A 13650-nucleotide genomic window follows, 5' to 3' on the forward strand; every position below is an offset into this window, starting at 1 on the left:
GTGTCGCATTTGGTGTTTTTTAAATGCCAAAAAAAACAAATTTTACAGTGTACGGTCGTGGTGCCTCTCGCTTTTATAACGGATTTAGCCGTAAACCGACAAGTTATGCCTTCTTCGGAACATTCGGCATTACGAGCGTCCTTCGCTGACGAATACGTACCGCATACTAAACACACTCTATCCGGACTCAAAGGTTGAAATTTTTCTTCTATCGGGTGTATGTGATTATTTTTTGTTACAAAAACAGTGTGATGTCTTAAAGGACAATCGAGATCTCCATCGCAATAAAACGTTTGTCCGGCGTGATCTGGAAACTCAATAAGGCTTCCGCCGCATTGATAACATCCAGTCGGATAAGGTTTCATTTTATCAGTAGACATATTATCAAGAACTAGAACTAAACGATTTTTTCGACTAATGCGTTAGCAAAAACTACATTGGTTATCCAGCAGATATACTTTTCGTCACGGGGGGAAAGAATCATATTATATTAATAAATCCACGGTACCATAGTCATCAACCGAATACACCCTCAAGTAACATTGGCTCGCTCGTTAACGTATCTGCCTTTAAACTCGTTGTTCTATGTATCACGAGTTCGAATCCCCTTAGCGAGAGTCCTTAACAAGCGAACCAAGGTTACTTTTGTAAAGGATATATTTTTATCTCTTATAATAAACAGTTGCTTTTATAAAGCGAAAACAAAGTTGGTTGACGTCAAAGATAATTGGAAATATATTTTTATATCTTATAATAAACAGTTGCTTTTATAAAGCGAAAACAAAGTTGGTTGACGTCAAAGATAATTTGAAATATATTTTTATATCTTATAACAAACAGTTGCTTTTATAAAGCGAAAACAAGGTTGGTTGACGTCAAAGATAACTCGAAATATACGTATAGAAAATATATTTTGCTCTCTTATAACTAACAGTTAGAGTATTTGGTTAATTTTTACTCCATCAGGGACGAATCAAAAGCGTTCTCCGAAACTGACAATACACCGGACACCCCTTCCTAACCTATCTGCTGTAGTGAGGATTGTAGAATGAATTCACCCATTACTTTAGAAGCCGTCGTTAGACGAAACAACTTAAGACGAATTGAAAAATTTGGTGCTATCGGATGGGATAAAGATTACGGAAAATCCGAAAGGACTACAGATCCCGAAACGGGGTATTTACTAATAAACCCCACACCGAATGAAGTCTATAATGTAGCCGATGGTAAAGGTTATATATGGTGTAACCACGCTTGCGAGATTACTAAACTCGCCCCACGTGGCCATAAAAGCCTTGGCTAATACTAAGAGTAACTACACTGTTCCTTAGATTCAATCATACTTTATTAAACTAACTAATTAAATAATAATTAAATGCCACTTGCATTATATAATTAAAGAACTTAACATAATTACTATTAATGGATGATGAAGTCCAATCCTAGGGCAAAACCCTTCACTCGAGCGACTACTACATCTTAGTAGTAAAGGAGAACTGACTTAATGTCATAAGCAGACAATGCTTATATAGTACGGGGAAAGGTCAGAGGTAACGCTGTGTGTTAATCCTCTATGTAACCGTACACCCCTGGAGTGGAAACCCAGGAGGTCCCTTGATTATTACGGGAGGTTACATCCCCCCAGACGACAAGATTTGGACTTCATCGGTAGAAAATTTAAATACATAAATCTTTCAAAGTTAAACATAATAACATAGTAATTAACTTCAAATAATGTAACAGATAGTTAAAAGATTCCAGTTAACTAGCATACTAGGTTAATCATTTAAAGTTATAAATAAATTGACGAAAGCAGGAACTGTAGCATCGGTTGGCTCGTCCTAGCTTTCTCATCCTCGCATGTTAGAATACGTCCAGTCAGATCTGAAGCAGCCGTATCAGACGATATTGTTGAGGAAGTCTCCGCAGTAGGGTGGTCGGCCGTCCCACCGTTCGTTGAAGAACTTGACTCAGGATCGTCCTCTGTAGGCGTTGACTGCTGACTGTAGTTTCTTCTCTTAAGGGAATGTCCCGTTGAGATAAGCCAAGTAATTAAACTTGCTTCTGAAGAAGTTCAGTATGAGTTGAACATTGTGATCGTAGTGAATTGTTGTAAAGGAAGGTTTTGAGCGACCCTCAGACTCAATAGTGCATGTCACGGCTAGTCCAATCCGCAGTGCGGAACCGCAACGTTACTACCCTAACTTTACTCTAACAACTAATTACTACAAACTCCGATCACACTAAGGCTTAGCATAGCCAAAGCAAAGTTACAATAACCTAGGACCCGTCGGTCCTGGCAAGCTCGCCATTTATGTAACCACGCTTGCGAGATTACTAAACTCGCCCCACGTGGCCATAAAAGCCTTGGCTAATACTAAGAGTAACTACACTGTTCCTTAGATTCAATCATACTTTATTAAACTAACTAATTAAATAATAATTAAATGCCACTTGCATTATATAATTAAAGAACTTAACATAATTACTATTAATGGATGATGAAGTCCAATCCTAGGGCAAAACCCTTCACTCGAGCGACTACTACATCTTAGTAGTAAAGGAGAACTGACTTAATGTCATAAGCAGACAATGCTTATATAGTACGGGGAAAGGTCAGAGGTAACGCTGTGTGTTAATCCTCTATGTAACCGTACACCCCTGGAGTGGAAACCCAGGAGGTCCCTTGATTATTACGGGAGGTTACAATGGCAATACGTTAATGGCCCTAATATAAATTTTGGATTGAAACACTTGGCAATGTACAGATTACTAACTTCTACAGTGCAATTACCCCCAGGGTCATTAATTGACATGTTTGTTAGACAGTTTCCATGTATCATAAATAACAAGGTTCATCAATTCAAATTGGAAGAATTCACTGGGGATAGTATCCACGAATTTACCGTACACCTGACACCGAACAAAATGTATGGAACCACAAATATTTGTCAGTTAGGTAGTTGCCATCCTCGTAATGAGGAGGGATGTAAATTTCGTACATTTTATTATGGAGGATACGAATTTCATTGTCCAAACCTGTACTTAAGAGTTCTTAACTTAGCTCTTCATATGTGTATGTTTATGGTATATAAAACTAACAAAACCATAAGGAAAAATTATAGTGATGAAAACGACACAGCTACGCTATATATATTCAAGGCCATGCAGATTTGCAGGTTAGCCGAGTGTTTATGTGATAACACTCACAGTTTAATGTTTAATGAAGTTCATGATCACATGAGATCCAATGACGCGAATAATTATTTCGCGAATAAGTATTTCGCAGACTTTCTTTAATTAATAAAACGCTTGTAAGTTCTACATTGTGTAGACGAGGGATACTGTTTAACAATATTTGTAGAATCCGAATAAAAAGAAAATGTTTGAATGATATGGGTTTCTAATTATTTTACGTAGGTTTAATGTAATTAATATTTTAAGCCCATTTTAAAACCTTATCTTTTCACCATTTAAACAACTGCCTATCTGTATTTTATTGTGGTATAGTGAAGTTTTAGAGGAGTGCTTTATTGTGTTTTACTGTGTTTTATTATAGTTTTATTGCACTTTTCGTATATTTTATTGCAATTTAAATGGTTTATTGTGTTTTTAGTGTATTTTATTCGTTTTATAAAATACTATCAAAATAGCTAGGACCCAAGGATTCGTTATACCTGAAGGTGAATAATATAGCGCCTATACCGTGTTATATTTTACTCCGTTATAACTAACAGTTGTTGGTTATAGACTTCGTTCCATAAAATACTATCAAACTAGCTAGGACCCAAGGATTCGTTATACCTAAAGGTGAATAATATAGCGCCTATACCGTGTTATATTTTGCTTCGTTATATTTAACAGGTGTTTTAATAAAGCGAAAACAAGGTTGGCGTCAAAGGTAATTCGAAATATACGTATGACGTCAAGGTTATAATATATTTTTCGCTCTTATAACTAACAGCTGTTTTTGTAAAACGGAAACAAGATTTTTTTACATCTATGATAGTTCAAAATGTACTTATTTTAACGTGATACGTCGACCGTTTTAGATATAGTATATAACCCCGCAAGTCGCGGCGTACAATCACTTGAGCCAATATCTCTCGACCATAAACTAAATTCTCTCGATGCCTTTAGACATGGTAAGATTTTTTTAATTTCCCACGTTTTTAAAAACTGCATGTCCAAATGTATCATTATTGTCTTTAGACGGCAAATCAAACGTGGGAAACTATCGAAATTAAATTTAACGAGAGCGACAATATCGGTGTAAAATTAGTTAAATTAAACAATAAATTATATATAGACATTAGAAGATACGCTTTTAAAAAACCCCTTATATATGGAATATGTATTTCGATAGACGTGATAGAAGAAGTTAAAAAAAATTTAAGCAAACCATGCAGTACCATAAAACAGACCCAATGTTTCCCGGGAATGTTGGAACTGGAAAATTTTAAAGATACGGGCTATTTATTAACAAAATATAGGGGGGAAATGCGCGAAAAAAAAATTAAATTTAAAGTTTGATGAGGTACCAGAAGTTGTCAGTCTTATAGACAAAGTTTTAAAGAAAATGCCTGTAACTGTATAAGAAATTTGAAAATGTACGCAATAAAGAATTTTTAAAACGTATTTTTAGAAAAATTAATACTTTTTTTTTTTAGAACTTGTATTGTATATTATTTTAGATATTTTAGTTTGTTTCCTAGGTCTACGTCAAGAGTTTTATTTCGAGTCGCGCCTAAGATCAAATAGAAAACATGTCATCATCCGAAGATGAGCCTTTGGATCTTTCCTATTTCAATCCAAAAAGGTTTTACGAATTATCAAAAGTTAACCAAACTGTCTCTCGAAAGTTCAACTGTTTAGCCTCTGAATATAAAATTATTTTTAAAGACCTTCATATGATCAAATTGACAGAAGTATATGAACAATTGATAAAAATCTTTCAATCCATTATAGAGACAATTTTAGAATCTTCTCCAGGTTACAATAACGTTAGATTTTGTGTTAGGTCTGACTTATAGGAAAATGCTATAAATTTAAATTTTATGGCCCTAAATGAGTTAACGGCGGAAAGATTAATGACTGCCATTAGTCAAGTAAGTCAAAGCCGGCGAAATTTTTTTCTCGAGGGTGATGTCAGGCTCGATGCTATATTTTTAAACGTTAATGTACCAATATCAGGTCGTCGATCTGTTAAAAATAGATCGATGATAGCTCTCGACAAATATATTCAGAAAGGAAGGACATTTTTACCCATAATAAACGATGACGAACTATGCGTATCAAGAGCAATCGTTTGCGGGACGATGGTTGCTGATTTAACATATTTAAAGAAACAAAAGCTTAGTACTTTGACTTTTGATTTTAATCGTTATAGACGTATACAACTAGGTCATAGACCTTTGCAAAAAGAAGAAGCGTTAAAGCTTCATGCCAAGGCTAATGTGCCTATTGGTCCCGTTAGTTTAGACAAAATTGCAATGTTTCAAAAAGTATTGCAACCCGAGTATCAAATAGTTATTTTCAGTGCTAATGATAATTTCAAAAAGGTTTATCAAGGTGAAATGTTTTCGGAGAAAAAAATTTTTCTATTACAAATAGATCAACACATGCACGTCATTAAAAGTTTAGCCAGTATGTTTGGGGCCACGTCGTATTGTAATACGTGTTTAACAACGTTTACTAATTCAAAGAACGCAAAAAAACACAAATGTTTTAATCAAAAAACCAAATGTTGGCGTTGTTACTCTGAGACCTTTCACGAAGACCCTCAGATTGAAATATCTCGCTGTCAAAACTGAAATAGATACTTTAAAGGGCCTGAATGTTTCCAATTTCACATAGAAAATGACACTTGTTTAAAAATTAAACGGTGCTTAAAATGTTGCAAAGAAATTCGCGATGACAAACATAAATGTCTTACAATTTGTTCTAGATGTAAAATTGAGCACCCTCCCAAAATGTGTTACGTTCAACCCTTGATGATACTTTTAAAGAAACTAGATTTTGTTATTTTGACTGTGAAACTATTGATATGAATTCTAAACATACCCCAGTTCTATTAGTTTCGGCCATGCAAATTAATGATACCGAATACGATTATCAAATTTTTAGAGGTTTTGATTGTGTTGATAAGTTTATGAAATATCTGACCCAAACAGAAGATGAGACATCTTATACAAGGAACAATAAACGAATAAAAATAAGTAAACCTAAATTTGAGAATTTGACTCTAGTGGCCCACAATTTTAAAGGTTTTGATTCGTATTTTATATTAAATTGGTTAATTAATAACCATGTAAAACCAGACGTCATATTCGACGACTCTAAAATTCTAGCTCTCTTTATTAAAAGTCAAAATTTTAGGTTTATTTGTAGTTATTCCTTCGTGGCCCTTCCTCTGAGAGCCTTTACAGAAACCTTTCAATTGGGTAGTTACAAAAAACAGTTTTTCCTTATATTTTCTTAAAAGAGGACACTTTAAACTATGAAGGTCCGTTACCTGAAAAGACCGCGTTTCAACCTGAATTTATGAATGAAAAGGACCGACAAGCCTTTGATTTATGGTACAGTGAAAAAGGTAAAAAATCCACGTACAAAATAATGACCGAATTAGAGGAATACGCTGTACAAGATGTAGTAGTTTTACAAAAAGGAATTACAAAATTTAGAGAACTTTACAAAAAAGCATCGGGTCTAGATCCTCTTAATTGCGGAGCTATTACAATATCGGGGGCCTGTACTAACGTGTTTTTACACAAATATTTAGAAAAATTACATTGGGTGTGGTACCTAGTCCGGGTTATCGTGGGTCATACAACCAAAGTAGTAAAGCAATCAAGTGGTTGGCTTGGGTTAGTAAAGAAATGAAGGTAGAAATACAGACAGCCCTATCTCCTGAAGGAGAAAAAAGAATTGGACCTTATTTAGTTGACGGTTACTCAAAGGATCCTGAAATTATCCTAGAGTTCAATGGTTGCGCGTATCACGGTTGTCCGAAATGTTTTAAAGGTAGTGAATGGAACAGTTTAGTAAATGATACAAATAAAAACTGTTACGAAAAGGGTCTGGATAGAATAGAATTTATAAAAAAGTTACACCCCAATGCAAAGTATATAATAATGTGGGAATGCGAGTTTGAAAAGTTGTTAAAGACAAATGTCGCTTGTAGTACCTTTTGCGAGACTGTAGAGGTACCTCTGCCAATATTAGCCAGGTCGGCTTTATACGGTGGAAGGACAGAAGTCTTCAAATTATATCATAAACCGGATGAAGCAAAAAAACGAAAAAATTTATTATTACGACCTCATGTCACTCTATCCCGCTGTCAATAAATACGGAATCTACCCAAAAGGACATCCCAAAATTTTAAATAGTAACTTTAACTATGAAAAAAATGCCTATTTTGGTATAATATCGTGTGAACTCTTGCCCCCGACTGATCTATATATCCCAGTTTTACCATATAGGTTTAATGGAAAATTGTTTTTCCCCTTGTGTAAGTCATGTGCCCTTGAATCAAATAATGAAGAGTGTCGACATTCTGACAAGGAACGAATTATTTCGGGTATTTGGCCTTCGCCTGAAATTTACAAAGCCGTAGAAATGGGTTATAAAATTATCAAAATATACGAAGTACATCATTTCGACGAGACATTTCAGTATGAAAAACATGTTAACGATGGACTATTTGGCGGTTATGTTAACAATTTTTTGAAGATAAAACAAGCTAATTCCGGCTATCCGTCTTCCGTTAAAACGGACGAGCAAAAACAAAAATATATTGAATCGATTTACGAATCTGAAGGTATAAGTATCAAGATGGACGAAGTAGTCCATAACCCGGCGCTGAGAGCTATTTCAAAGATTTGTCTCAACAGTCTTTGGGGTCGTTTTGGTATGAATACAAACAAAACCAAAACACTAATTGTTAACGAGTGTACAGAACTTGTACGTATCTTATCTGATGACACAAAGGAATTGGTAGATTTAAGACCAATTAATGAAGAAATGTGCTTATTATCGTACAAAAACAAAGATGATTTTGTACCCACATATTTCAAAGGAAATCCGTATGTGGCCTGTTTCGTTTCGTGCTACGGAAGATTAACCTTATTCGAAACCTTACATAAATTGGGTAGAAGAGCCTAATACACGGATACCGATAGCGTTTTATTTGTGGCGGGGGAAAACGATTTTAAGCCCCCCACGGGTAACAATTTAGGGTGTTGGGTTAACGAACTAGGGGACGCTACAATTACAGAGTTTGTTTCAAATGGTCCCAAGAGTTACGGTTACAGAACTACGGACGGTCAATCTGTCGTGAAGGTTAAAGGAATTTGCCTTAATCGTGTTAACGAGAAAATTATAAACTTTGAAGCTATAGTGAACTCTATAAAAAATAAATCCAAACGTCTAAAAGTGGACGTTCCTTTCAACGTCATTAGAAATAAAACGTCGGCCACTCTTTTAAGTCGAAAACTAAAAAAAAGCTTTGGATTTACGTTTAACAAACGTGTAATTAAAGGTTGGGACACTTTGCCATTTGGTTTTAAAGCGGACCCATGAAAAGTATTTTAGAACTTTGTGTAAAAGAAAAAAATTAGTAATTTTATCTTGTGTAAATAACAAATCAAATAATCATAAAAATTAATAATGTATAGTCTAAAATTAACAAAATAGATCAATGTAAAAAAAAAGAATATAGGCGATTAAGATAACAGCTTAAAAAACCTCTGCTGTTCTAAGATAAAAAACGGACACGTGACCTATGGGGTCTCGCGTCTCTTGCTAGTGAGCCTCTCAAAAAATCACTCTCGAAATTACCTCCAACGCGAGAAGTTCGTTTAATTTTAACCTTGCTAAAATAAACTATTTCCTGCAAATAAAGTCTCAAAGTTTATTCATTTACAAAATTACCAACAAAAGTATATTAAGACTAGTTAATTTTTCAGTCGGTTAATTAGTTCTTCTAGATAATATTAGTTCTCCCAATAACCTAAACACCAACAAGGAGCTATTCGCAACAACTTTACCTGATGAGAGAAAATCATCTTTGTGTAAAAAATAAAAAATTGTTGGTTAGTTTTTCACATATAATAACTGTACATGTAATATCATTGGAAGATCGATATAACATGGAACTATATAATAACATGAGGTTTAAACATCGGATTAAAGAAACTGAAAAACTTTTAAAACCAATTTTCGATAGTTTCCTAAATTGCACGAAATAAAGATATTATGATTTCCAATTGGGTCTTAGAATTTAATAATTAAATATTTTTTAGGCAATTTTAGAAAAATTAAGTAATAAGATAATAAGAACCGAAAATGAGAAATTATACAAAAATCACCCGTCATGGAGAAATTTACCTATTGCACGGGTCAGACCGATGTTGCGTGAAGGTGCGCAGGTGCAACAGGACCCAGATTCACAAATACCCTTCCTTTGGCGTTTGAACGAGCAACAACGTCAATGGCTAAGATCACAACATAGAAGTCAGGGGTTGCCCTTACCATCTGAAGCGGCCTCTACATCCACAACTCCTAACTCTAATAATCATCCTAGTCGCACTTCAAACCTTAACCGTAACCCACCACAATAAAATACACTAAGGTGCAATAAAACATTTATTTTCTGTTTTTCTTTACAATTGAGAAGAGATTGTCATTAAGAATTTGTTTTTCATAGTCTTGTATTTTTTTCCTTTAATGTTTTGTGTCAGTGACAGTTCTTTGCTATCGTGTGACAAGTAGATGGTGTCAACATCCCACGCAACTTCTTCACGATAATCGCGCGTACAAGTGTATACCGTTGAAAAACCTCCACAAACCAGATCTTTTGATATATACTCTAAAGACATTCGAGGAAATATAGTTTTGAGCGCAGTTCCTAACTGAATGCTCATATGATTAATAACTTCAATCTCGTTGTTAATTGCTTTAAACTTGAAGACTCTATTTTCAATCACTTGGCACAGCTAAATAGTTTGTTCTTTATGTTAAAATCAATTAAAAATAATTTACTTTCTACACCCTGAATATCTAAATAGTGGAATGTGTGCTCTATCCATTTTTAAATAAACAAACTATGAATTCAATTTCAATAGGGAATAACAAAATAGGTTCTAGTACCTTGATTGGAACGTTGGTAATAAATATAAACATACGACAGGAGGAAAATGCCTGAAAAACTAGTTATTTCAAAAGGTATGACAATCTAACAGCTCAAATTAAAGTCGAGTCCTTTCAGATTTCGATGCCGATTTAGCTGGAAAAAACAAATCCCTTAAACATTTATATGTTGGAAGAAATTTTGCTACTATTAAACCATTGCAAGTACGACATCTTTACCAAAATAGTCCGGTTTAGTATAGGTAATTGCTTTCAAACCACTACTAACCTATCGGTGATTTATTTTGAATCAGTGATAACTTCGTTATAACTTGGAGGTAGGTTAGGTTTAGACACGTTAGGACGAGTCCTGGAATTTGGTGTTGACCTGTAAACGGGGTAGCCTCGGCCTCCACCTTGGCTTTAGTACCATTCTAATAGAAAATTAGACGTGAATTGCTTTGAATACGCCAGATTTGAAAGGAGAGTATTTACACACGCTTACTTTTCTGTGATTGTATTTTGAAACTAAGTACTGGAATTTGATTCCGTTTGGGCTGACAAATCTTTGTTCCTTTTGTAAGCGTAACTCTACACCCGTATCATCTCTTATCAATGACGTCACAGCTACAATTGTAGAAGATTTAACCCTTGGCAATGCACGTTCAAAGATTCCATTCGTCTCTTATCAATGACGTCACAGCTACAATTGTAGAAGATTTAAGCCTTGGCAATGTACGTTTAAAGTTTTTATCGTCTCTTATCTATGACGTCACAGTTGTAGAAGAGACTGACTTTTAATTACCATTAAAAACAATACCATAATCAAAATAAACTCCTTGAAAAAAGGTTAAAATTTTGAGTCAAACTAAATATTACAATGGATTGCGCAACTTTCAGCCTATCATTAACCCTTGGCCATGTACGTTTAATAAATTCTCGTCTCTTATCAATGACGTCACAAACACAGTTGTAGAAGATACTGACAGGTGTTTTCCCGCCAATGACGTCACAGATACAGTTGTAGACAGGACTGCCAGATACCCGCGCAATGTTTTCCCGCCAGGGGGCGCGCGGGGGCCCGCGAGTTTTCCCGCGAGAGGGCCCGCGAGTTTTCCCGCCAGGGGGCTCGCAAGTTTTCCCGCGAGGGGGCGCGCGCGAGTTTTCCCGCCAGGTGGCGCGCGCGAGTTTTCCCGCCAGGTGGCGCGAGTTTCCCAAGGGGGCGTGGCGAGAGGGCATTGACACTGTGACCTTGACATTCTACACCTACACTCTACACCTACATTCTACACCTACGGAGGTACGAAGTGTAGCCCTATACTACTCAATACCGATACATTTAAGTTCGATCTTTCCAACCTAATTAAGATCAGTAAAACCATTAAAGTCACCAAACGCCAGTTCCTAAGCTTCATAGCACAAATATTTGACCCATTAGGCCTAGCTTGTCCATTCACTATTAGGGCTAAATTACTTTGGCAAATCTTATGGGAATCGAAAGAGAACTGGGATTCCGAACTTCCTACTGAAACCAAAACCATTTTTGAAACCTGGGTAAATGAACTCCCTACACTCCATCACCTACAAATTCAAAGGCGTTACTATTTCCAAGCCACAGAAGAAATTAGAGAAATAGAACTCCACTGTTTTTCAGACGCTAGTCTGAAGGCTTAGGCCACGTGTATTTACGTCAGATACAAAACCATAACAAACCAAACAGGAGTATACCTAGTAACAGCCAAGTCCCGAGTTGCTCCACTTAAAAACCAAGACCTAAAACTACCGATATTAGAGCTCATGGGATGCCTATTAGGGGCACGCCTTACCAACAATATCAAAGCAGTATTTACCGAGAAATTAGCAGGAATCTACTACTGGACAGACTCAATGATAGCCTTAGCTTGGGCGACAGGAGATTCAAACCATTGGAAGCCATTCATTTTAAACAGAACCTCTGAAATTCAAAAGTTAACACAAGGGGGGAAATCGTTCCACATACCAGGAAAGGATAACCCGGCGGACCTAGCAACCAGGGGTATTAGCGCGGGCGACTTACAAAACAACAGAAAATGGTTAAAAGAACCCAAGGAAACTTGGCCCAATACACCAAACCCAACCGAAAGAGATTTAGACCCAGTAGCCGAGAAGCGAAAGAAAATTATCCTAGCAATTAATGTACCCGAAAAATTAGGAGTCCAAAACCTAATTAACCTATCCAGACATTACCACCTTAACAAAGTCCTACGAATAACCGCCTACTTGTTTAGGTTTATACACAACGCTAGGGGTTTAGCCAAACAAACTGGACCTATTTCTGCTGAGGAATTAAATAAGGCAGAAACTATCTGGGTAAAATCGTTACAAGCCGAAGAGTACGGACCAGAGATAAGACAATTGAGAAACGGAAAAGAGATTCACCCCAAATCAAAAATCGCCCCACTTAAACCTCTAATAAATCAATCAGGCATATTGTGCACGGGTGGGCGATTAGAAGAATCTTACCTAACTTATGTTGAAAAACATCCCATTATAATGTCCAAAAGCCAAAGGCTTGCAAAATTGCTAGTCGTTAGAAGCCATAATCAAGTCTACCATGGGGGTATCAACGACACAGTCACACAATTGCGGGAGAGGTATTGGATACCTGCTGCTAGACAAATAGTACGTACTATTGTCAAAGATTGCATAATATGCAAAAGATTAAACGCGAAGACAGGTGAAGCACCAACCGCCCCATTGCCTAAAGACCGAATCCAACAGACCCCTCCATTTTCCATCATGGGTATAGATTTCGCGGGCCCACTAATTACCAAGATTGGGAATAAAGAACAGAAAACATACATTGTCTTGCCACCTGCGCAGTGACTCGAGCACTACACTTGGAACTTGTCCCATCACTTAGCACCGACGGCTTCTTGTTAGCGTTTAGGAGAATTATAGCTAGGAGAGGCGTTCCCTCTGTAGTTTATACAGACAACGCTAAAACCTTCAAAAAAGCCAATACCGACCTAAGACTCATTTGGTAAAACCTAAAGAGAGATCAGATGCGAGAATTCTTCGGTAGCCAGGGTATCCATTGGAAGTTTATTATAGAAAGAGCCGCATGGCACGGGGGATGGTGGGAGCGTCTAGTGCGTTCCACCAAAACTAGCCTTAAAAAGTGTTAAGGTAGAGCCCTATTAAACTATACCAAGCCAGAAACTATCCTAGTAGAAACAGAAGCCCTAATAAATAGTAGACCCATTACGTATACCTATAACGACCTTAATGAACCACGACCCCTTACACCCGCTGAGTTTCTTGTCGGGCGCAGACTTAACTCGCTGCCGCCATTAACGTTTAAAAACCATGAAAAAATTCCGATATCGCGCCAAGAAATAACGAAAAGACTAAAATACCGTGAAGCCACGTTAGAAAAAGTTTGGAAACGTTGGCGACGAGAATATATCATGGAGCTTCGCTCCGCCCATCACAGTGGTACCAACACCACCAACTCCAAATTAAAAACCAGTGACGTGGTGC

The 13650-nt window shown here is 36.5% G+C and overlaps 1 protein-coding gene across 1 annotated transcript; it reads left to right on the forward strand.

Annotated features, from left to right (window-relative positions):
* The first annotated feature begins 11925 nt into the window (after positions 1-11925).
* LOC149685333 (uncharacterized) lies at positions 11926-12993 on the forward strand. Its single transcript, XM_089871009.1, has one exon. The coding sequence runs from the start codon at positions 11926-11928 to the stop codon at positions 12991-12993; it is 1068 nt and encodes a 355-aa protein (XP_089727135.1).
* Positions 12994-13650: the final 657 nt, after the last annotated feature.

This window comes from Phalangium opilio, unplaced genomic scaffold, assembly GCF_054372755.1.
Source record: "Phalangium opilio isolate 3A_F unplaced genomic scaffold, DU_Popi_V2 ptg000032l_1, whole genome shotgun sequence".
In the NCBI taxonomy this organism is placed as follows: domain Eukaryota; kingdom Metazoa; phylum Arthropoda; class Arachnida; order Opiliones; family Phalangiidae; genus Phalangium; species Phalangium opilio.